The 26471-nt window shown below is 36.2% G+C and overlaps 2 protein-coding genes across 3 annotated transcripts in view; one reads left to right on the plus strand and one right to left on the minus strand.

Annotated features, from left to right (window-relative positions):
- ankrd13b (ankyrin repeat domain 13B) overlaps positions 1 to 10988 on the minus strand; it is a 46615-nt gene extending 35627 nt beyond the window's left edge. The window contains exon 1 of the mRNA XM_052106628.1: positions 10627 to 10988. Within this exon, the coding sequence (XP_051962588.1) occupies positions 10627 to 10734 (108 nt within the window). The 5' untranslated portion in view covers positions 10735 to 10988. The remainder of the gene's footprint in view (positions 1 to 10626) is intronic.
- A 2646-nt stretch (positions 10989 to 13634) lies between these two features.
- The window catches only part of git1 (G protein-coupled receptor kinase interacting ArfGAP 1), a 39244-nt gene continuing 26407 nt past the window's right edge, over positions 13635 to 26471 (plus strand). For both annotated transcript variants that reach the window (XM_052106626.1, XM_052106627.1), the window contains exons 1-6: positions 13635 to 14164; positions 24788 to 24921; positions 25001 to 25113; positions 25697 to 25802; positions 26076 to 26162; positions 26263 to 26393. In XM_052106626.1, the coding sequence (XP_051962586.1) occupies positions 14113 to 14164; positions 24788 to 24921; positions 25001 to 25113; positions 25697 to 25802; positions 26076 to 26162; positions 26263 to 26393 (623 nt within the window). In that variant the 5' untranslated portion in view covers positions 13635 to 14112. The remainder of the gene's footprint in view (positions 14165 to 24787; positions 24922 to 25000; positions 25114 to 25696; positions 25803 to 26075; positions 26163 to 26262; positions 26394 to 26471) is intronic.

The following is a 26471-nucleotide window of genomic DNA, read 5'->3' on the forward strand; positions in this document are numbered from 1 at the left end:
AGAGAGCATACTGTAAGTGGTCACATGCCATTGTTACATTAAGTTTCGATTTTAATCTAACCCTTAAACTTTACTTTCATGTAACCCAATGTAGTTCATTTTTACTTAGTCATGTCAAAGGAATATTCAGTTTTCAATACAAGTTAAGCTCAACCAACAGCATTTGTGGCAAAAAATGTACAGTGTTGAGAGGGTTACTTTTAAAGGGGTCATGAAATGAAGAATTCATTTACCTTGATATTTAGCAGAGTTGAGAACAAGTCATTGTTTTACAAGTCACAAGTAAGGCTCAAGTCTTTGCATTCAAGTCCAAGTCAAGTCCCAAGACAAGTCCCAAGTCAAGACAGGAAGTCCAAGTCAAGTCACAAGTCCTCAGCTTTTGGCTTCAAGTCTTAAACATGTCATTAGTGCTCCTTGCCCAAATTAGTGTTCAAGTATTAATTCCTATATTAAATATATATTAACTTATATCAGGAAGGCTTTTAAAGTATGTTCATCACTTTCAGTTCAATTGTATGTGAGACATACTGTATATTTTCACAAAGGGTGCCGATCTATCTCAGTTCAATTTGTCTGCCTTGGGATGTGCTTGAAAGATACAAGTGTGTCTTAAAGGAATATTAGAGGTTCAATACAAGTTAAGCTCAATCGACAGCATTTGTGGCATAATGTTGATTACCACAACATTTCTTAAAAAATTATTAAAAAGCAAAAATCAAGGTTACAGTGAGGTGCTTACAATGGAAGTGAATGGGGCCGATTTTTGAAGGGTTTAAAAAGCAGAAATGTGAACTTTATAACTTTATAAAATCACTTTAATTATTCTGTTAAAACTTGTATATTGTTTGAGCTGTAAATTTGTTTAAATCGTCATTTTATCGTTTTAGGGTTTGTTGACATTACATCGTCATAAACAAAGTTGTAAAATTGTCTATAACTTTACAGAACAGGTTAGTAAGCGATTTTATCACACTAAAATCATGTTTACATGCATATTGTTTATGTCTTGTGGTTGTAGTTTTGAAATAGTGAGTATTTTAACCAGTGGCGTAGCCAAGGGTGGACTGGGGTGGGCCTAAACACATTAGACCAGGCCCACCCAGAATATTAGAGATGTTTCTTTGACTTCAAATATATATTTATAAAATAGTTTAAAAATGCATAAATTTGTATGTCTGAAAGTGTGAAAGAACTTTTTGAATGCACAGCTTCTCTGTCGCTAAGAAAAACATCCCCATCCATTTTTATTGAGGCCCACACAAAAGTAATTTTTTTGGCTACGCCCTTGATTTTAACATAAAAACATTGGCCCTTATTCACTTCCATTGTAAGTGCCTCACTGTCTCGGTTTATTAACGAGAGAGAAGTCCATTTTCTTTTTTAGGGCATCCATGCAATTTGTGTTTAAAATGTATATTTCTTTTTTACTTTTATCTGACTGTAAAGAACAGGAAGGATATTAAAAGACACATTATGCAATAAAAGTGGAGTGCAGGATCTCAACTTTGATGGACATATTACATGGAAGAAATGTGTTCGTTTTAATAAAAAAAATTGGACGTTGTTTATAAAGCATTTGTAATTTTTGAACCGCAGGTTCTACATGTTGCAATCCTTTTGTTTACTTTCGATATTGTATTCTTTATATCCAAATGATACTGGTATAATTTTGGCTGCAGTCTTCAAACTTGGTCTTACTCTTGTGGAACTTGATTGGTTGGTTGCAGAGGTGTAGAGTAACGAATTTCAAATACTCTCATTCCTGTAATGAAGTCATTTTTCAAGTAGTTTTAAGTAGTTACAAAATGGTATAATTTTACTCTAGTACATTTTAAGGGCTGTTACTGTAATTTTACTGTGCTATTTTCCCACCGTCTGTGTCTGCTACTTCCCTGTTCTGATTTTATTTTTATCCATCAACATGATTGGCTACAGAGAGTCATGTGACTCAAATCAAAACACATGCTTGTGTTGGCACACAAGCTATCATGACGGATGTGGAGGATACCTCAAGCAACAGTTCAACGCCTGAACATCCAAGGCCAAGCCTAAAAGTGCTTTTCATAATGTAGAAGGCCAATTGCTTGATCGTGTCGCTTGCTCAAGCCAGTTGAGATATCAGTATTAATTCAACATCTAATTTGAAGAAGCATATTGAGGTCAATTTCATATTTGTACTTACTAGATTTTCTGTGTCTATAACACCTGTAAATTAGCTATCTATTACTAGATTATTGGGCTGCTGTAAGAGATTTATCAAATGTTAGCTAGGTTATAGGGCTGGGGAATAAAGCAATCTTAATATTTGTTTGGAAAAAATCCTCGAAATTGATGATAAACTTTTGAGTAATGTTCTATATTTAGCCTACATCTAGACAAAGGGCGCTCATTACATCGATCGCGATAGCAAGACAACCATTGACAAAATCTAAAATTGACTTTTTATTTCCTCGCTTCTGTAGATGCGCACCATTTGACTGACAGGCGGCTTATGTGTGTGTGTGTGTGTGTGTGTTTGTGGCGTGCATGCGTATGTGTGTGTGTGTGTTTGTGGCATGCGTGCGTATGCGTATGTGTGTGTGCTTTACATGCGCGTGTGTTCACGAGAGTGTTAATGCGGATACGCACCTAAATGATCAAATATATTTCATAATTCCGCAAAAATGCCTGACTTGGCTTGGTATTAATGTAAACACAGTCAGTTATATCTAAAGTGAATGTAAACAGTTGAACAAAAAGCGTATTTGCATCAAAATGTCAAATATAAAAAAATCTAAATATCAAAGTGTAACCGAATAGACCACTAGTGTTTCATTAAAAGTCTATTAATCAAACAAAAACAAGAAAACGAGGGAACCACTCAATGCTTTTGGCTGAATAACTTTAGTAGCTTTAAAATTATGAATGTAATACAAAACAGTTACATTTTAATAATAATATATATATTTTTTTAAATAATACCATCCCCTGATGTAGAGAGTGTGTTCATTTGAATAATAAATTACCAGGGAAGTAGAGATGATAAAATAATGTATTGTTATGCTCAGTCTAAGTATTAACATTTGTAGAGCAATGCTTCAGGAAGAATAATCCATCAGTCACAAATACACTTCAGAAAATTGTGCATCATGCATTATAATGAGAACACAACTATTTTTAGTCTGAAAAGGATAGTTCACCCCAAATGAAAACACTCTTATCATGTACTCATCCTCATGCCATCACAGATGTGTTTGACTTTCTTTCAGCAGGAGAACACAAACATAGATTTTGAGAAGAATATCTCAGCTCTTTAGGTCCATACAATGCAAGTAAATGATGATCAGACATTTGTAGCTCCAAAAATCACATTAAGGAAATAATGAAGTATGGTAATCCATTAGACTCCAGTGGTTTAATCCATATGTTCAGAAGAGATATACAGTAGGTGTGGGTGAGAAACATAAGTCTACACTTTTAGTTTCAGATGTGACTTTGAGATGTAAAAGTGAATGTGGAGATTTAGAACAGAAAAAAGGGCTCACATTTTAATCTGTTTCTCACCACACCTACTATATCACTTCTGAAGACATAAATTAAACCAATGGAGTATAATGGATTACTTGTTTCCTTTATGTGGTTTTTAGAGCTACAAATGTCTGATCATCATTTACTTCATTAAGTATCATTAATAAAGATCTATATACAGGCTACTGAAAGTCTACTTAATATTTGTTGAAACACTATTTACTAGCTATAGCAATTCAGTTAATAAGCTGTTATTTTGCTGTTATACAGGCTATTGAAAGTCTACTGAATATTTGTTGAAACACTGTTTACTAGCTATAGCAAGTCAGTTGATAAGTCACTTATAGTCAGTTGAATATCTGTAGGGGGGCCATCAAAATAAAGTGTTACCCCCGATGTGGCCCCTGTACCAAAAAACTTTGCCCACCCCTGCTTTATACCCCCTCTATTGTGTGGGACTTGATATGCCAGCTGCCAAGTGACAGTCTTTTTCTGCTTTTTTAGTTGTTTTAGCATTTGCATTGTTTTGAACATACGGTTTAATGTGCAACAATAACTTGGTCTGTCAGCATTAAAGGAAATTTAGACCCTACACAAAAACTGATTTTAAAGTAATTGCTTCATACAATATGATTTAAAATGGTGATCAGTGTATTGAAAATACCTTTTTGATCTTTTCATCTCTGTATGTCTCCCTTATATTTTTTGGAATCACATTCATGTATTGTTTATCATAGATAAGTGATGTATTTTAAAATTTGGCAGTCAAAAATACACTTAAAATACCTATATTTGTCATTCTTTCTGGCAAACAGCCATGAAATGGAATGTGAATAATGGTATGTATGCTACATTTTTAAATACGGTATACAGCATATGGTGTTTATTATAGGGCTCATCATATTCACAACCAATACACAATACTCACTACTCATGAGTACTTTTATATGAGCTACTCTTTTAATCTTAGTTGAGTAGTTTTTAGGACAGGTATTTTTACTCTACTCACACTACATTTTTTGGTAAGTAACTGTTCTTTTACTTGAGTATGATTTTTCAGCACTCTTTCCACCCCTGGTTGGTTGTGTGATTAGTTGAACGTGGAGCGTGAAATGATTAGGTAAAATAAATCATTGATTTGCTGCACATTTTTAAAGGTACAAGTCTGATATTTGGTTTTAGAAAGTATCAAATCTTTCCAAGTAAGAGGGCTTGAGTCTTAGTCATGTCGCAAGTCTATTTTGATTATGTCTAGTTGAGTCGCAAGTCATCAAATTTGTGACTTGAGTCCAAGTCAAGACCAAGTCATGCGATTTGAGTCCACAACTCTGATATTTAGACATAAGAGGTAACTGTACTATAAAAACATACTGTAAATTTCAGAACTCAAACTTCCCAGTCTTAAAAGAGCATTCATAGTTGCCACCTTCCTGACACTTCTCATTTTGATATCTGTGTTAATGACGTCACAACACATTGCTAATTTGTATTTCCACATCCCACAACATGCGTCATCGCACCCTTGACCCCGCCCACTGGTGCACAGTTCAAGTCAAGATGACAGGCCAAGTGTAACACCAAAGGGGACCCATCTGGACAATTTTTTATTATTTTGTTTCGAACATGAACTACACAGACACTTTGACTGCTGCCATGTATTTCGCCACTTTTAAAAGACGTGGTGCAAAGTTACAGCTCTGAAAGGGAGAATCAATTATCTCATTCAGCTGCAGCCTGTCATGGATGCATCTTTTGCCCATCTGTGCTATTTTTAATTGTTGGTGTATGTAAACATAGGACGTCTTTGAAGATGGATGTCTTTGACCATTTAGGTGTGTTTCCACCGATGTGCACCTCAGTATCTATGTGCGTAATTTCACCTTTCTTTGGACTGATGTGTTTGTTTTTTCGGCTCATGTTAGCATGGATTGCTTGCGAACAGCCAAATACCATTCAAGATTTGCAAAGGAACTGTTATTGAAGGAGGGGGCAGATAAAAACTCTTAAAGAAACGTAAGTAAGCTGTTCCATTCATGAATATTTCAAATGTCATGTCTGTTTGATAGTTTATGTGTAATGACACACCAACTCTGGAGCTGAGATGAACCCAGATGCGGGAGTTTATTACACTGGACACAGGAGTAGCAGGCAAGCAAAGTGAGGCAAGTATTCTGGTAAGATACAAAGTCTTTGAACACAGTCTTTGATCATACAGTGAACCAATGCAGAAGACACAGATCCACAAATGGTTAATTCGAAATCAACACGTGCCCAAACAGGTAACTTAAACTTCAAGGTCACAAGGGATTCACTTTCATATACAGAATAGCAGGTTTGTATATCAAGACATAAAGTATTTTCAGGGATTGGAGTGGAATAATAGGGTGCAAAACAGTGTTAATATGAATGCAAACTTTAATGTCCTTGTACTAAAATAAAATTGATGATTGAGTGTACCTTCATTTACTATTACAATTATTTTGAATGGCCATGGAAAATGATGCAATTTGATCATTTTACCTGGTCGCACTATGTTGTCTGTTAATTTACCTGATGAACTTTCACCTTTTGCTGACCCTTTATGTTTCACAGAGCTAATGTGTGCTTCTAAATCACTTGCACCTTTATTAGCAATTGACACTGGGATTTTTGTGCAAATCTTCTGTAAATTTGCACTTTCATTATTTCCACTCAGCTGTCATTTGCTGCTACTGTCAAGCAACTGTTTGATGCTGAACACAACAGTGCTTTGCGCGTTCGTGGAGAGATTGACAGTCAGGAATTTGGCCAATAGTTGCTGCAAGCCTCTTATAATCGACCAATTGGTGTGCTAGAAGGCGGGACTTAAAAAGAGGGGTTCAAGCAATGCAAATATGCACTCACACAATGAAATATTAGACACTGATCTATATAGATCAGTCGAATTAGACCAGATGCACATCACAAATTTTGAAATTCTGGCCTGGTGCTTTTTTTAAGGTCCGAAAAGAAGGACATGTCCTGGAAAAAGAGGACATATGTTCACCCTAGACTATATATGCAGTAAACTCAGGTTTCACAAAGTCACTTATCTTGCAAATCAGGAGCAGATAGTTGACAAACAGGTGTGTAATAATCAGAAAAGCAGTATTCCACTGCGGCAGAGTGAAAGGGAAGTCCAAGGTACCTACAACAAGGCCAGGCACTGACTGAGTGTGAGTGTGAGATTTAGGTGCAAGTCTTAAGGAGGTGTTGATAGCTGCAGGTGGGGGTGATTAAAACTCGGGTAGTGAGAGCGGGTGACTAACGGTGAGGGAGAGCCCGGTGCTCGTGACATTATGGTGCTGAGTGTTAACAGTTGTGCTTGAGATGAACAGTTTAATATATTCATATGCAATGTGTTGGATGTGTGTTATGTGTAAACCCTGCAATTTTGTTTTAAATTGTTGAGGGGCTTCATTCTCTTCCGATTGAGTTTTCTGAATTTAAGGGGCTGCATGATGTTAGTCAATTGTAACAGTGGGTGTTACGTTGAAATTTTAAGGAGGCACTTACCAAAACCAATTGTTTCAGACAGAGCGCCAAAAACAGTGTGGACAATGATCATATTTATATCATTGGACCTCAAAGAAGATAATAAAATTATTTTAAAAAAGGATTTCATGACTCCTTTAAAATGTATACCACTACAGATTACAGAATAAATGCTGTTAAATGTCATTTGTAACATATTCTGTTAGATTACTGAAGGTCAGTAATGTATTCTAAATACTTTGGATTACTTCTTCAGCACTGGTAGATTATTTCACTTGTTTTGACTATAAAAACTCTGCCAGTACAGTAAGACAAAATACACATGTTAAAAATACATTCTCTGAAAAAACTAAATATCTTATGCAGTGTTGTTTCTAAAACAAGATGGATCAAATTGATCTGAATTGTTTTAAGGATTTTTTAAATATTTTTAAAGAAAAACAATAAAAAAATTATCATAGAGAAGATGATTTTTGCCCTAATCTAAAAGGTCTTACTAGAGACAAAAAATTATGATCTAAAGTAAAAAAATTATACAAAATATATGATCGTGCCTGGTAACATGTGCATGTAAAATGGCTAGAAATAGCATTTTAGCTTAGCGTAAAGCTGACAATTTACACAAGATTTATTTCTATTTCTTCTGCTCCAAACTTACTTCAAACTTACTTCTCTGTCTGCTCGTATGAATGTAACACTATAAGAAAGTGTTTCACCGCTGTTCAAATGCACTTTTGATCCCATCATTTGTTTTTATAAATGTTATCCATGTGAATAGACTAAATATTAAATGGAACAAATGACAATAAAATGCAAAGTAATCTCTTCAGTAATCCAAATATTTTTTAATGTAACTGTATTCTTATTACCAAAGATTTAAATTGTAACTGTAGTGGAATAGTTACTAATATTACAATAGAGGTGAGTGGGACCAATCCATAAATGTTAAAATACTCACTTTTTCAAAACTATATACACAAGAAGTAAACAATATGCATGCTATTGCTTACTAATCTATATTTTATTGTGTAAATTAGATCCAATTTTATAACTTGTTTGCCATACCGACGCAACAGCATAAACCCTACAACTCTAAAATGGCTGTAAAAACGATGATTTAAACAACTTTACAGCTCAAATAATACGAGTTTTAAAAAAATAATAATGTAAGTGCGTTTGTAAATTGGCCCCATTCACTTCCATTATAAGTGCCTCACTGTAACCTCGGTTTTTACTGAACACAGTTTTTTTAATTTTTCCATTTTTTTTATGCATGTCATCTTGGACTTACACTGACACCTAGGGGCATGGATGCAGCATCTTTAAAACAAAATATAATAACACAATAGTTATCTGTTTCCAATGGCATTGTAGAAATTCACTATTCAAAGTCAGCCATGATTCATTTAATCCATGAGCATAAGTGTCCAATAACAGGGCAGTTACTGAGCAAGTAGTATTTGGCTGGTCATGTGATCTTAACGGCAGCCCCCATAAATGGATCTGCTCCATATGGAATAAAATAGATATTACAAGGCTTTATGGGTCTTGATCTCATGTGAGAACATTTTAATGAGGAAAAAATTACTGAGTGCACCATTAAATCAATTGTGCATAAACTTACTATTATTATAAGAAATGCATTCAGGCTTTAATGGTAGCTTCTTGGGTATTTTTTGGTATTATGATGTAAGCTTTCTCATTATAAGTCTAATAATGGCACAGGTACTTTTAGCACAAAGATGGCAGGTAGATTGTATGAAGGAACAAAATGTTACAATTTGCCCTATTATATAATGAATCTATTAATTAATGTCTCCAATAATACCTAACTGGAAAAATGTTTGAGGGAGGTTATGAGGATTTTTTTTAGGTAACAAACTGGTAATTACAAGGGTATTATGCTATAAATGTGGTTTATGAGGACATTTCTAGAGTCCCCATAATTCAAATCGCATAAAATCTACTAATACTAAACAATGTTTTATTGAAAATGTAAAAGTGCAGAAAGTTTTTGTGAGGGTTATGTTTAGGGGTAGGGGATATAATCTATAGATTGTACAGCATAAAAAACATTATGCCTATGGAGAGTCCTCATAATGATAGCTAGACCAACATGTGTGTGTGTGTGTGTGTGTGTGTGTGTGTGTGTGTGTGTGTGTGTGTGTGTGTGTGTGTGTGTGTGTGTGTGTGCGTGTTTTTGTGATTTACGAGGACAATTTTGTAAGTTACAAATTAGTAATTACAAGGGTATTATGCTATAAATGTGATTTATGAGGACATTTCTAGTGTCCCCATAATTCAAATCGCTTAAAAATCATACTAAACAATGTTTTATTGAAAAAGTAAAAATGCAGAAGGTTTTCTGTGAGGGTTAGGTTTAGGGGTTGTGTTAGGTTTAGAGGATAGAATCTATAGTTTGTACAGTATAAAAGTCATTATGTCTATGGAAAGTCCTCATAATGATAGGTAGACCAACATGTGTGTGTGTGTGTGTGTGTGTGTGTGTGTGTGTGTGTGTGTGTGTGTGTGTGTGTGTGTGTGTGTGTGTGTGTGTGTGTACATGTTTATACTACATTGTGGGGACCAAATTTCCCCACTAATAAAACCTGAGATCACCTTCCTTGTGGGGCCCAGCCAGCCACGAGTGAAATGGCTTTTTTTTAATGTAAAAATGCAAAAAGGTTTCTGTGAGGGTTAGGGTATAGAAATTATCCTTAGATCTGTATAAAATGCATGGAATTCTATGGAGAGTCCCCACAAGTGTGTATGTGTTTTATGTATGTGTTTTTATTTGCTTATTTTTGTGATATATATATATATATATATATATATATACTTGTTTGTCTTCCCCTCTAATTTAAACTAATCTTTTGTAGGCTATTTTGGCCCCTTAGTTTGCCGAGTAGGCTATAATTTCCTTCAAATGAACAGATTACATATTTATGGAACACTGGTTCTTGTATTATTTTGATCCATTCTGTTTTGTAGTCTCTGGGTATTAACACCATCTTTCAGATCGAAAAACCAAAATAAATAAATAAATAAAAAACTGCATCTTTGATAGTCTCCAATCAATAGCCTACTATATACGGATCCGCGGTAAAATGACCGACATGTAACATGAGTGGTTTGGAGAGACCGGGGCTGTGTCTCGAAATTAAGTGATCTTTCTATGTAAGCATTTTGGGGGCATCAAGGCGCGTTCTAACGTCTAGATAAGCAGCTCATTTGGATTTAATACACAGCCAGGGTGTGTTTTTTTATTATCTAGTTATTACATGAATAATTTGGTTTATAGTAGACCAACAGGGAAGTGACTAACCACTTAACTGAGGAGACATGTTATTAAAATCAGAAAATAATGAGGAAGACACTTTTTGCCCCTCATACCACAGATTACAACCCGAATCAAGTCCTATATTCATGTGCTGATACCTCTTTAAAGGCTAATACTGACGCCTTGCTTTATTCCGCTATTTCTTTACACATTTATGGCTTTAAAGCTGCCACTACCCCACATCAGTTTCCAGTCAGACACACGGCCTGATTCTCACATCATCATCTACCCGCGAGACTGGCTCCGCACAGCCGAATTCAACTTACCTGCTCAAGCGCCGAGAGCTCTTTCTCCAGTTGCCGGTGTTTATTATGCCACACCAGATAATGAAAGTGATAGCGACTCTTCTCCGGAGTTTTTCTGGCAGAAATCATCCTCGCTGCATTGTTCGCGGTTCTCTTCCCCGTTACGTTTCCCAGCTTTTGTGCGGTATCAGTTACTTTAGTAAAGGGCGCGTGCTATATTATTCCTGAGACAATCGACAAGGGAATTTCTCTCCCTTTTCGAATCCATTGTCCCCTTTGCATAGTAGCTAGGCATTCAATAAGTGTGTTATGTTGAAATGCAGTGTAAACCTAATGCATTTGTATGGATGGTCTCCGTTCTGTTCGCCACTCTCCTCCGAGACTCTCTCTCCTCTCACGCGCGCTCACTGAGGCAGGGCTCTCGTTTCATCGATGAAAGCAACTAACACACCTATGAGCAGGGTTGGGAGGGTTACTTTTGATATGTATTCCACTAAAGATTACAGAATACATGCTATAAAATGTAATTTGTATCATATTCCGTTAGATTACTAGATTACTCAACGTATTCTAAATACTTTGGATTACTTCTTCAGCACTGGTAGATTTTTTCACTTGTTTTGACTATAAAAACTCTGCCAGTAGCTACAGTATGACAAATTACACATGTTAAAAATACATTCTCAGAAAAACCTAAATATCGTATGTAGTGTTGTTTCTAAAACAAGATAAATCAAATTGATCTTGTTTTAATGATTTTTAGATATTTTTACAGGAAAACAATACAAAAACTATTATCAAGAATACGTTTTTACCCTAATATCAAAGGTCTTACTAGAAAAAAAGAAATTATGATCAAATGTGAATTTTCTTGATAAAATATGATCGTGTCTGGTAACATGTGCATGTAAAATTGCTAGAAATATCATTTTAGCTTAGCGTAAATCTGACAATTTACACAAGATTTATTTCTATTTCTTCTGCTCCAAACTTCAAACTTACTTCTCTGTCTGCTCGTATGAATGTAACACTATAAGAAAGTGTTTCACCGCTGTTCAAATGCACTTTGGATCACATCATTTATATGTATAAATGTTTTACATCTAAATATTAAATGAAAGAAATGACAATAAAATGCAAAGTAATCTCTTCAGTAATCAAAATACTTTTTGAATGTAACTGTATTCTAATTACCAATTATTTAAATACTAACTGTAGTGGAATACAGTTACTTCTATTTTGTATTTTAAATACGTAATCCTGTTACATGTATCTCGTTACTCCCAAACCCTGCCTATGAGCCAGTGAACTTCTGTGACTTGTCAGTAACTCTGTCTCATTCATCCCAGCACCATGAATGAGAGAGAGAGCGAGAATCTCACACTGTTATCAATGTTTTTTAATATTACCTAATAAATATATTTAAATTGGCCTATTATTTTAATAAAATCAAGTTTTATTCATCAGTTAGTATTTAAACTTGTACTTGTGCTTTGCAGAATAAAAATAGAATATAATGTTGAAACAAATCTAAATTCTATTCTGTAAAATAGAAATTATTCTCAATTAATAGAATGAAGAGTATTTTAAGCTGTTCTGCTAATATGCTTAATGTTTGCTGTATAATGTGTTCTTTTATCACTCCCATCTACCCATCTGAACTATAGAGCTACACTAAACTGTTAGCCATATTCTATGATTAAAATATGATCAGATAGAATCAATCAATTACTCACCCTCATGCCATTCTAGATGTGTATGAATTTCTTTCTTCTGCTTAACACAAATTAAGATTTTTAGAAGAATATCTCATTTCTGTTGGTCCATACAATGCAAGTGAAGTGTTGCCAGAACTTTGAAGGTCCATAAAGCAGATAAAGGCAACATAAAAATAATCCATATGACTGTAGTGGTTAAATCCATATGTTCAGAAGCATGTGTGGTGTGTGTGAGAAGCAGATCAATATTTAAGTCATTTATAAATTCTCCTCCCTGACCAGTAGATGGTGATATGCACAAAGAATGAGAATCACCAAAAACAAAAGAAGAATGTGAAAGCGAAGATTGATAGTAAAAAAGGATGTAAATATTGGTCATTTCTCACCCACATCTATCATATATGTGGGTGAGAAATGCAATTTACCTTGAAAAAGCAAACTATTTTTTGGAAGTGGGTGATGACATCAAACAAGTCCACAAGTACGCACTCAAAAAGAAAGAACATTGAGAAACAGCCAAAGATTTAACCACTGGAGCTGTATGGGTTACTTTCATGCTGCCTTTATGTGCTTTTTGGAGTTTCTGATCACCATTCACTTACATTGTATGGCCTACAGAGCTGAGATATTTTTCTCAAAATCTTCGTATGTGTTCAGCAGAGGAAAGAAAGTGAGATCTGGGATGGCATGAGGGTGAGTAAAAGATGAAAGCTTTAAATTTTTTTAAATAAAATGTGTTTCTTTTTCTTCTTCTTTTTCTTCTTCTTCTTCTTTTTCTTTTTCTTCTTCTTCTTTTTCGTCGTCGTCGTCTTCTTCGGGGTCGCCACAGCGGATCATCCGTGATCCGCATTATTGTCTTGGGCACAGGTTTTACGCCGGATGCGTTTCCTGGCGCACCCCACTGGGGCACTCTCATTCATATGGAGCTATTTAGAGTCCAGAATGAAATTTCTATTGTTAAAAATCATATAAAATATGATAGTTGTGCACTATTGCACTAGTATTAACTATTTACTATAATGCAGTTATAATTGATCAAACTGATTTTTATGGATCAATTGGTATAAAACCAATAATTTTACTATAGGTTAGGCCCAATTCTTTTCTAGCTAAATCCTATTTAATTTAAAACGGAATAATAAATAAACACGCACAAAATAAAACATGTATATATTTGTTTGTTTTTGGGACTATAAAGGTATGTAAAAAACGTCAGCATTGGTGTGTAGGCTATAACTACTGCATGGTCCCTCTGTGTGGCTCTGTCTGCCCCCGCCAGTGCAAGTAATGACGAGTGGGGCAGGAGAGAAAGTGAGAGCGCGAGAGACAGACGTCAGAGAGGGAGACTATGCAGCCTGCCATACAAAAGTGTATAGGGCAGTGAATGTAAATAAACGGCGATTCCATACTTCTTACTCCCACCCCTTTTTGCCCAAGACAGAATCGGGGCTTCTTCGATCATGGTTCAGGGAAATAGATATCCTGTATTCAGCTGGGACAGCCGAAATTAAATCAGCAACGTTAGGGGGGCTTCTGAAACAGCAAAAGAGAGTGTATGTATTATTTTGAAGAAGTCCTTGCAGTGCCAGAACACAATACAACCGAAAAAGAATCAGAGAGAGAGGAGGGTGAGGACCGGGACCGCTGCAGAGCTCATCGCCGGCTTCCGGACATTCGGGGCGGCATTCAGTTCGCACGTCCCTCCTGGAGGAAAAGCAAGCCAAAACACCGTCAATATTGGACTGAAATTTCTGGAAGCATTTAAAGAACGGTGGATTTTGTTTCTGTGATGTCCAGGAAAGTGCAAAGAAGCGAGGTGTGCGCCGACTGCAGTGCACCAGGTAAGGCTGAGATTTATGGATCGAGGCGTTGTTATGAGCCATGGCTGGCTGGAACTCGGGCGAGCGCTGCGGCAGGCAAATGAACAGCAAGCCCGCTTATGCGCAGGGACTCGCCGTCCCGCTCATCAGGAAAATGGCCGAAAATTAAGGCCGATACCAAGGCCTAACGTTTCGCCTTTTTCAAACATATTCAAAATCAAGTGCTGCGATATATATAGTGCCTGTGATATGTTAGAGAAGTAATAATATAGTCATATATGTATTTTCAAAGCTTTTCTTAAAAATAAACATTATGTAATTGAAGCTTATCAAGAGTATTGGCTAAAGTTTTATTCGCCGCTTGTTAGCTGTCAGGCTAATCAAGATAGGCGAGCTGTTATCAATCAAAAACATTGTAGTATTTGTTCTATACTCAAAAAACATAGTATTTCTTCTATACACAAACCAATTTGTATGCGCATATTATAGTTTCAGTTACATTTTTTAATTATAAGTGGTTCTTAATTAAATATCACGAAAACGGTCTAACGTTAGCAGGTTGACGGGGACCATCAAACTCTGACGTGCAGTGTTTGCTTCAGTTTGTCTGTGAACCAGTTTTTGTGGGTACATTTTTTTTGTGACATTTATTTGGGTGGTTAATATCTTGTGATATTTGCTATTGCAAATTATCCTCACGATATTGGAGACATCAGTGTCTCATAAGAGTCATGGTCTGTGGTCAGAATATGTTATTTGTTTGGCTTGTCTTTTTATAAGCTCTTGTCTTTGTTGATCTTTAATTTGTTTCTTAATATACTATGACTATAAAATTGTCATTATCATAAAATTGTTTGGGCAGTAGGGCTGACTATTCGATTCCAATTCATATGCTTTAGAATTCAATTCAATATGGATTCATATGGCCACGTTCACACAGTAGCAGAAAACAGTTTTCAGACCTGTTTTGAGTTTTTAATACGGTTGTTTTCACACACACAAGTCATTTACGTTATTTATGACGTTACGTTATTTATGAGAGTGACAACCGCAAATATTTAGTCACTGTCACTATGGTTACAGGTGTTAGAATATGGTTGTGACTAAGGTTGTTCGTTCATACAGACAGTATTCAAGCCTCTACTGTAAACTGTTGTATGAACAAGACATATGAAGTCTCACATCTGTAACTAAATGCGGTTATCAATCCCAAAGTCTGACTGGCTACGTTCACACAGTCAGTGTTTGGGATTGATAAAGGTGTGAGACTTGAAATGTCTCACACCTGACTGTATAGAACAGAAAGAGTATTAAAAAAGACATTATTCAATGACAAATTGGTTGCGTGGATCTCGTCTTTGGACACATAGACCAACTTCACACTCAACAAACAGTGAAAGTATCTAACTGCTGAATACTTCATCACTATACTACACAATCACTGGTTAGTGAAATGTAAACATTTACCAGCCAGTTGTCAAATATATAAATTTTTAGTCGCATAGTGAAAAATTTGTTTGCAAATGCATGTGATTTCCTCTCATTGTAGTGGAGGGTTGTGCATAGAGTAAAAAGATTGATCCATGGCTTTTGAGAATCGATATCGAATCGACCAAATAAAAAATATATATATATATATTTTTTGCCCAGCCATACTGGGCAGTAATATTTCTCTTATGCATGTTGTTTTGGTATGAACTAAATATCTTTACGGAGGACTCCGACCAGGAGTAACAGTTGGAATAAAAAGCAGAATTATATATTATGACATCAGTGAGCTCATGTTTTGCCTGACAGGCATCAATCCTTTCAACATACAGTATGATGTTGACATTTTCTCTCCTTAACATTAACGAGAGAGAAAAAAAAACAACTACTTTTAAGCGGCTGTTCAGCATGAAATCGTTCAAACGGTGCAGTGTCGCCTGGTGTTAAGTTTCAACACATTCAAAATTTATATAGGATATTAAAACTAATAAATGTCTATTTTTCCAGCTTGTTGTTTTAGTATTTATTTATCACCCCTATATTTAGTTATTTACACAGGGCAAATATACTATTAATCCAATCTACTTTTATTACATATCGTATTTTAATGGGGATATAATGTATTACAGCTGACAGTTATATGAGCAAACAAGTTTTGAACATCAACCGTAACATGATCAAACTGAAACTCACAGCTTTTTAACACTTCTGTGTACAAATTTCAAGGATGCTTATTGGATCAATAAATGTAAACATTATATTATGTGACTACGCATTACTTTACGGAGAGATTACAACCTACTAGTTAACCTACTAGTCTTGCCTCAAGAACAGGTGGTGCAACCAAATTAAGCTCTGACTTCGTTACAAACTAACTAGTAGTTACTAAGCCCTTAGTGTGAAATTTGCACCTGATTAATGATACTGATAAACCTTTCCGCCATCACTTACTCACCCTTGTCATTCAAAATCAGTATTTATTTTTTCATCCATGAAACAAAAGATTGAGGGACGAGAGGTTTGTTTTTGTGGCTGTCCAAGCTCTGAAAGCACACATAAACGCGCCATTAAAGTCGTCCATAACACTCGTGCCTTAGATTTAAATTCTTCCAAAGCCATATGATAGTGTTGTGTGAGGAACAGACTGAAATTTAAGTGTTGATTCACCTCGTCACTCATTTGAATCTGGCGCGCACACAAGAATGACCTTGTTTACATGAGCACACCTGACATCAACGCTTTGGACTGTCTAGAGCTGCGCACGCAGGATGTGCTGCCGTGCCAGGTGCATGTTTAAACAAGGCAGGAGAAAAGGCAGATGAAAAGAAATTGCGCACATCGATTCCTATGTGTATTTTCAAAAAAAATGTTAATGTGTGAAAGTGAATGAGATTTGTGGATGGGTCAGTCTTCCGTGCCCCCCCCCCCCCTGCAATACCTCTGCCAAGGGGCACACCACCAACTTTGAGAGCCACTGTGTTAGGGTTAGTTAAGGGTTAGTATTAGTGCTTTGAGCATTGTCAACAAAATCATAAGTACATAGGCCTTAATCTCTACTATGGGTTTGCACTCGTCAAGTTTGCAATTAGCAGATTAATCATCCATGTATAAACATTAAACGTCGCTCATTTGTCCTTGAACAAGTCACTAATTTCCTAAATACAACAGGGAAGTCATACACATGTTTAAAATGAAGGGACACTTGTTTTTATGCAAACAGGACAGAACAGTCTTTTAAATTCAACCTATAGGCCATTTGTCCCAAAAATTTGCTGCTTAATCCTGCACCAACAAATTGACACCACACAGAAAAGATGGTTTGAAGTCTTTAGACAACATGCCATGGTTTATAAAACACCTTTTAATGTCACTCAGCTGTGCCTTCAATGCAGACCCAGCCTTGGCATTGCTCATTTAAGCTCACCATCCCCATGGGGTGGAGACCAAGAGATGGGACGGGGGGCATGACAGCTGCTTCTTCATCTACAGCTGCTCTTACTCCAGGAGTGTATGTGTATGTGGCAGTGTGTCATCTCCTTTCTTTACCCAGGATCCTTTTTTTTTGTGTGTTACAATTTCTGTTTCACATCCTCAGCTAACTGCAGTGGTGCTCTAAGCTCGTCCGCAAGCATTGCCACAAATGCACCTGGCTGACTATGCCATATCTGAGTCCTCTTCGTGGACACTTTCTCAATAGTGTCCCTGCATTGGCCTGTCCTGCTATACTGAGAGAGCTTGTCATTTTCATGTTGACATGTTAGAGGAATGTAGATAATGGTGAGTGTGAGAAGGCGAAGAGTTGATGGGTGAGAGTTGGAGAAGAGGAGCAAGGGTGGTGCGCACACAGATGGAAGCATTTACAATCTGTTAAATGGGAATGAATGAACGTGTTGTAGATTGTCAATTTTGAGGCCACTGAGGGCTTAATGGCACCATATGCACAGAGTCTGTGCATGGGAAATTTCATTAGGCCGTCAGAGAAACTCTGCATTGAGACGGGGGTAACAAGCACTTAGAATAAGCATGTTAGTTAAATAGTACGGCATCAGCTTTGATATTCTTACATGCATGTGCTTGGCTCCGCTCCACCACTGCTCATCTTAGACAGATAAAGGGATTTACTTACTAGAAACATTATTGTATTCTTAATTAAGCCAATAAATCTTACATTCTACAACAGTTACTAGATTTAAACAATTAGCTGCTGTGGAAGCATTTGGTGCATTTAAGTATAGCCTACATTTTCTCCTAAAATAAGAACACAAACAGACCTTTCACTTGACATGAATTTCAAGTAAGGTTGTCACGATAATTAAATTTGGCGGACGATTAATTCTCAAACCAATAAATGTGATAATAATATGATTAATTGCACATTTTAGGGCTTTCATGATTATGACAGTTAATTGTCATACAAATTGTCATAATTTTGTCATGGATGTGTATGTCTGCTTCATAAACCTCAAGTCATTTACTCATATTTAACTTTTAAATTAGTTGCTTTAAGGCTTTAAAAACTTATATTTATATTATTTTAAAATATCAAAATAAATCGTCTTTTTGGTCAACTTTAGTCTTGGTCCATTTTGCATTATTATATTATATATTATATCTTCATTCTATAATTTCAGGCTCCTCTGTGTCACTGCGTGTCATTAACAGTGTATGTATGAATCCACGGCGACAAATAATTGCCATTTTACGATTGTTAAATTAAACGGTAACCGGAGCACTTTGGATTCTCTAAAATCCTTGTTTATATTTTCATGTTTATAAAATATTTATTATCGAGTTTGCCGCAAACCTCTGCAGATGGCATGGGAATCACAGTTCTTTAAGTATGGTTCAGAAATGCTTATTTTTCTCGCACTCTTCAGGAGCTGCACTCAGTGGCTGTGTCCGAAACCAAAGGTAGCTGTCTTATTGCTTCGCTGCCTATCAGTCAATGACTCAACAGACAGCGTTTGCACACAAAGGCACCTACAGAAACTAGTTTTGGACAGGCTTCTGAGGCAGTGTAAGGTCACCTCATTGCTAGGATACCAGCAACTGATTAACGGCATCTGGTGCCCACTAAAGGTAACACATCTGCTTCATTCATCCAACCGGTCTAATAATCTAGAACTAAATCAAGAGAGTTTGGCGATAACCAAGTGTATATTTCATAACTACAATATTAATTTCTCACTAGAAATTAAATCAAAAGTTGGAAAAAACTTACATTATACACAAATTGGCTATCGACTGCCTATTCAGTCACCATTTTTTTTTCTTCAGCTCAACCGCTATGGATCCGTACGCACAAGATTGTGGGATTTCACTGGCAGCAAGGATACGTCAATGCTGCGTTCAAAAATCAATCAGATGAAGGTATCTTATTATACAGGATGTGACAGGAACATTGGATTCGGACGTGCCTTGATCACTTTCTACCTCGTATACAGCCTCCGGAGGCAGCATTTTCCTGGTTTCGGACGCTGCCAGTGTCGTCCGCAGTGCGGCTCAGTCAGTTTAATTGAATGAGACACTCAAATGCTCCATTCATTCCCTTATTTGTAAAGTAAAATGTGTTTTGAATTTAAAGTGCACAATAATCACAGTTATCTCAAATAACCAGATAAAATAGATCAGATGATCGCAAACAATAAACAACAGGCCTAATTTCAGGGATTTTTTATTTTTTTGTTTTGGCACAACCTTTATTACCTTTAATACTTAAACTAAAAGAAGCAGTAACCAATATATAGGGTTCAACGATTTTCACTGGCCCCAACACAAAAATGTGTGCTGTTTTTACCATCATGACTAAAAATGTGTCTGAAGATAATATGTTTTTACATATATTATGTTTTTAAGACAACGTTCCTCCAAACTGAATCGCATTTATAATTTGCAAAATATGATTTATGCCTTATGTAATCCCATATAAGTGCTTTACAGATATAAATTAATAAATACGTAATATTAACCTCAGCCTTCCTGCCATTTACACAAGTTTTCAAGCAAAGAGTTCTGTGGAGGAGATTGGGTTTTCAGTCACCCGAGTTAAAGATGTGATTATTGGCTGAATATAATAAACATATGAATCCCTGAGAAGAGACTTCCAAATTGGTTGTGACATGTAATATACATTAGTGGTTTATTAGGCCTAATCTGTGAATTAAGAATACATATTTATGTATACATATAATCAGACAACCTAAAGACCAACACAGCCTGATTCACAAAGCACAAAAACAAAAATACATGTACGGTCCAGAAATGAGAAATATAACTGGTGTTTCATGAGGATGATATGAAGCAGACTGATAATAATATCCTAATAGCCATAGTGATCTTGCTGCTTTTCATATCAAACACCATTATCATGTTGAATTAATGATTACGTTTGAAATTAACCTAATTAAATGTATACTGGTACTTACAGTTTAGATACTGAGCAGCTTGTGATTTCCAGGCAAATGTATAACTGGGGTTTAACAAAGTTTATTACGTTTCATTTGATGCTTCATCTCTAAAGGCGAATAAATTAGTGAAAATTTGCTTCTTTTTTTTTTTTTTACAGTGGGAATAAAACTAGTGCTCTGTCCCATTACAAGAACGCATCTCAAGATGTGTTCTAAGTATTAAACTATATTTAACTTGACACAGTGACCTAAAAATATATGTTTATGACGCAACGCACCCGAGACGCTACACAAGCATGTCTGACACAGGTGTACATTGACAGGTCCTTAAACAAGCCCTCATAATAAATCTCGAACTGATTGACAAATTTTCTTGCAAAATGGATATCTGTGAACTGTATGCCAATGATTAACTTATGTTCAATAATATGGTAGTAAACAATACATTATATTCTAAAGCCGCTTTTTGCATGTTAAACAGACTACGCTGCACAGAGAGAGATGATGATGAGACATTTATGCATGGACAGACATGGATTTTCAGTCCTTTAGAATGAAACTGTTGATTTTTTTTTTGTGTTCCAATGTGTGGATTGCTGCTTTTCACCAACATGTAAAAATGTTGGGATTTCGCGCACCGTGAACACTGAATGTGCAAGGATACTTAAAATGTTGTGCAGTCCGACTATGAAATTCATTAAGTAGGTTTTTTCCTTCTATTTTCAACACATTGGAAATAGCTGCTGCTAAGACACTTGGAAAAGAGCGAAGACAGTCCTAGGAGAGTGCACTCGGTGTCTGCACGATCTTGTGCGTGCACGCGACTGTGCCTTGGCACTTCCAGTATATTATGCACTCGCGCATCTTTGCGAGCTAAATAGAATCGCGCTCACTCATTTAGAATACTTTGTTCGCTCAGTGTAATTGTTGTGCTCTCTCACTTGTTGTTTTCTTGCACTAATATTATAAATGCAGCACTGGCAGGATCGGGCTAGTGGCATCTGCCCCGAAGCGCTCTCACACTGGCCCCGGGCCATCGGGCAGTCCTTATTGTCAAGCCCTGATATATCATATAACACTGTAATGTGACTTCAATTTATATATAAATGCACAATTAATCAAATTAAAATCATGATATATCCTATTGGTGTAATGATGAAACCACTAAATGCTGAGATTTAATTAAACATATTGCCTACACAGTCTGTATGAGCTGCGTGCAGCAAGTAAATGTGAGAAGCTGTTGCTTACACACTAACCGTGTCGTTATCGTCACATGCTGTCTGTGTTGATGTGTGTATTAATCAATAAAAGCAGAGCACTGTATACACTGTGAAGCACAACATATGCGGAGTATATATTTATTAGGGCTGTCGCTTTAATGCGTTAATTCTGCGCGATTAATTTTACAAAAAATAACGCGTTCAAATAATTTACGCAATTAATCGTAATGCCCCTGGACCGTAATAAGGAAGATTCCTGAGAAATGGAAGCTTGTAGTACCACCTGCTTACTCCAGAGGGCAGTAAGTGAAACTTCAGCTGAATGGGCAATGCGCAGTTTATACAGTGAAGAAAATAACCTTCAGCAGATACACAACACAAACACGTTATGTTCTTGCGTTCAAAACACTTGATGGAGCGCAAATGCGAACTAAGAGATCTCAAGATGTGTTCTGAGTATTAAACTATATTTAACTTGACACAGTGACCTAAAAATGTATGTTTATGATGCAACGCACCCGAGAAAATACACAAGCATGTCCGACACAGGTGTACATTGACGGGTCCTTAATCAAGCCCTCATAATAAATCTCATAATCCATTGTGAAATGGATTGCTGTGAACTAACTGTATGTCAATGATTAACTTATGTTCAATAATATGGTAGTAAACAATACATTGTATTCTAAAGCCGCCTTTTGTATTGTCTTATCAATGATTAACTCTTCTTCCACAAGAATGTAATGCATTTTAATTATCTGAACAATTGTTATTTTATATATATATATATTATTAAAAATAATTATTTTATTTTTTTTAAGATAACTATGTAATTCATTATTAATTATTCTTATATGATATTTGTATAGGTGATTTAAATGCGATTTAATCACGATTAATTAATCGGGACACCATGTATTTATATGTTTGAAATTGAAATAAATGGGACAGAAATGTATTATTTCTGCATAGTAAAATGTACTATTCAATGTACTAGTAATGGTGATAATGATAATAATAATATATCAATAATAATTACATGATATTTAAACAATATCTCCAAAGCAAAAATGTATTCCCTTCTTTCATTAAAACTGTGATGCCTTATGTGCAGCCCTGTATTTGACCAAAAAAATAAATAGAAAAGACCAAACTCCAATGTTGTGTTTTGAATGTTCTCATTTCATTGAAATTTCATGAATTAATTTGATTAGACAGTTAAAAAAATTATAATAAATGTATTTAACTTTAAAACCCAGAATTCAGGGAAAATAAAACCGAAAACACAGAATTTCTAGTTGTTTTTAGAAGCAATAGACCAATAGATATATTGTGCAGGCCAATTAATCTGGTTCGCACTAGTGCATGAGAGCAACTTAAAGGTAAAAGTGTTCTGTGTGAAAGTATAAAGAGTAAATATTATGCTCAATAAAAGGTAATTAATTTATGTATGTGTCATTTTACTATTATTATTATTTTACTATTATAATAAATTGTGTGATTATATCTACATTACATATATCGGCCTATCGGCCCCCCTTTCTTCTGTTTATCGGCCAGTAAAAACCCATATTTGTCAACCTCTAATATCTGCATTGGTCATTTAAAAACACATTTACATGTTGTATTCTGCATTAAAACAGGAATCCAGTAATCATGTTATGACACTATTCACATCAGTGCAAAATCTCCCTCTTGCTCTAATCGGATCAAAACCTTGTTTAGTTAAATTCTCTGGATGAGATTAGGTGCATAAAGAAACATGGATGTTAGTTTAATTTTAGCCAGATCCTGGGGGCCCATGGCAGCCAGAGGCACATTTCTGTCACATTGTGTTATTTTTCTGTTTACATGAATGTCACCTTGACCCTAACTACACTTATACCCTGCCAGCATTTGTGACCCAAGAGGTCAAGAGCTGTAGCACAGTGAAATGAGTTATTGTTGTCTCAGGTAACCTCATTCAGGGAAGTTCAGGGCTTCACAATAAGGATTTTATTCTGCTGGCCCACCACAAAAAAAAAACAATTCAACCCTTTTTTTTGCAATTAGGACAGAAATATTTTACTATTGCATGATATAATATAAATATAAATTAAAGATATATTTTTTTTATAAAATCAAATTAGGTTAAATATGAGTTAAAAAAAAAACAACAGTCTAAATGTACAATTTATCAAAACTAAAGTTGACCAAAAAGAAAGAAAGAAATATTTAGAAATATTTTGATATTTAAAACAGTTTTTCTTGAAGCCTTAAAAATATATACTTATTTAAGTATTATATATGTTATATATTAAGTTATATATGTAAAAATAACTTCTTAAGTTATATGAAGCACACATGAACATGAAATATGAAAATTGATCATGAAAGCCCTAAAAGAGAAAGTTAATTGTCATTGCCCTGAAACTGACGAATCATAATCAGATAATCGCAATTATTTGTTCACCAAGCCAGGTTTCGTAATCGTGACAGTCCTAGCTGAGGGAATGACCATAAATTTGGGACCTTTCTCTCTTCTGATGGCTGTAATCCACCACTCTCTAATTTTTTTTTCCTCTTATGTAAAGTCATAAAAATGGAATAATGGATTGTTTTTCTTTTGCTATTGGAGCAAAAGGGAACACAAATATATTTCCCATGGTCTCAAATTCACTGCTACAGATGTTTACCCAAGTTTACCCTGCTGTTCATGACTTTTCCGCCCTGGTGGGAGCAGAACATTATATCATAATATATATATATATATATATAAGTCTGTACACACTGGTCTTTTTAAATCAGCCAAGTGATCTGATATTTCTTCAATAATTGAAAATATGGATACTGCTAAAGACCCAAAAATCCAAAACCACAGTTTTATTTGTGGTCAACCTAAGCAAAACAAGTATGCCTATCCACCTCTTGCCCTTATGTGCCCTTTTAGCTTGTTTGAAAGGCAGCTTTAGATTGAGGTAGTCTTTTGTGATATGTTAGAGGCTTCTCTCTGATGAAGTATACCCTGCTCTCTCCTATATGTTCAGACCCGGGCTGGAGCAGTATAAACCGAGGGGTTCTGATCTGCGATGAGTGCTGTTCTGTGCACCGGAGCCTGGGCCGACACATTTCCATCGTCAAACACCTACGACACAGTGGCTGGCCTCCCTCCTTACTGCAGGTAAATATCAAGGAGGTTCGTGCACACATACATCTCTGCTGCCTGCCTCCGTATAGCTCAACAAATGTGTGTGTCTCAGATGGTGCAGACCCTGGCCAGTAATGGCGCTAACTCAATCTGGGAACACTCCCTGCTGGATCCTGCACAGGTTCAGAGTGGGCGCAGGAAACCAAACCCACAAGATAAAGTCCAGTAAGTATCATCAACTGTCATGCATCATATACCAGAGTGTAATGAGACTGGAGGTGTAAATTTGTTTTGTATTTCTTTGCAGAATGTTTTTGCCATTGTTTTAAGGTAGCTCTGTGTAATAGCAGAGCAGAGACCTCTGGGATCATATTGAAAACCAGGAAGCCAAACATCTGCTCATGTAGAATTAGGAGATTGTTTTGAATAAACGATCAAGACTGTAAAGCCTGGTTTATACTTGACTCGGCTGCTTGGTATCGATGTTCTTAAATGTTGCAAATTACTAGCAAACATGAACTATTTATTATCATACCTGGCTAGGTAAATGTAAAGTTCAGCAAAGCACTTCTTCACTACTGAATCTTGCTGGATTATCTGACATTTTCTCTGCACTGCTGTTTGTCATTTGCAGAAGAGTGCAACTGCTATGCGCATCTAGCATAAATGCCTCGGGCCGCCGAAGCGAAGGCAGAAGTATAAACAAGGCTTAATGATGCAGACAGGATTATTGAACTGCCATCCCATTTCACATTGACTCATTGATTTTGACATTTATCTCGGTGGTGTTCGTATCTGTCACCTGCAGCCCAACTAAGTCAGAGTTCATTCGTGCCAAGTACCAGATGTTAGCCTTTGTCCACAAGCTGCCCTGCCGTGATGATGATGGGGTCACCACCAAGGACCTCAGCAAGGTGAGATCACTCACCTTGTCATCAGATCATTCTTTCCATCTCTTTCTCAGTCATTTTCATCCCTCTCTCTCTCTTGTTCCATCTTTCCTCTTCAGGTTGCCTCTACTCCCCACTGCCTGTGCCCTTGCAGGAGGGCCTTTAAAATGACACCCTGCTAGTGAATAAATATGCCTAAATATGTCAGTGTTATTGAACGGGCCTAATGAGAAGATTCACAGGAGGTCTTCTCTCGCATTCGCACACACTTACCCTCTCTCTTGTTCTTGCCTACAGCAACTGCACTCTAGTGTACGGACAGGAAGTCTGGAGACATGTTTACGGCTGCTGTCTCTGGGGGCACAAGCCAACTTCTTTCACCCAGTAAGATCAAGTCTGTCTTCGCTCTGTCAAGTGTACTACACCATATCTAAGAACGTAGATATAATCTATGTGTATAATACATATGATCTTTCCTCCACAGGAAAAGGGCACGACTCCTCTGCATGTGGCCGCCAAGGCGGGGCAGGTTCTGCAGGCTGAGCTGCTGGTGGTGTATGGTGCAGATCCAGGAGCTCCAGATATCAATGGCCGCACACCCATAGACTATGCCCGGTACACACACTCACCCACGTTTACCTATCTGAGGACACATCATCCCCTTATATTGTTTTCATATATACATTTAATAAT

Source organism: Xyrauchen texanus, chromosome 36 (assembly GCF_025860055.1).
Source record: "Xyrauchen texanus isolate HMW12.3.18 chromosome 36, RBS_HiC_50CHRs, whole genome shotgun sequence".
Lineage (NCBI taxonomy): Eukaryota > Metazoa > Chordata > Actinopteri > Cypriniformes > Catostomidae > Xyrauchen > Xyrauchen texanus.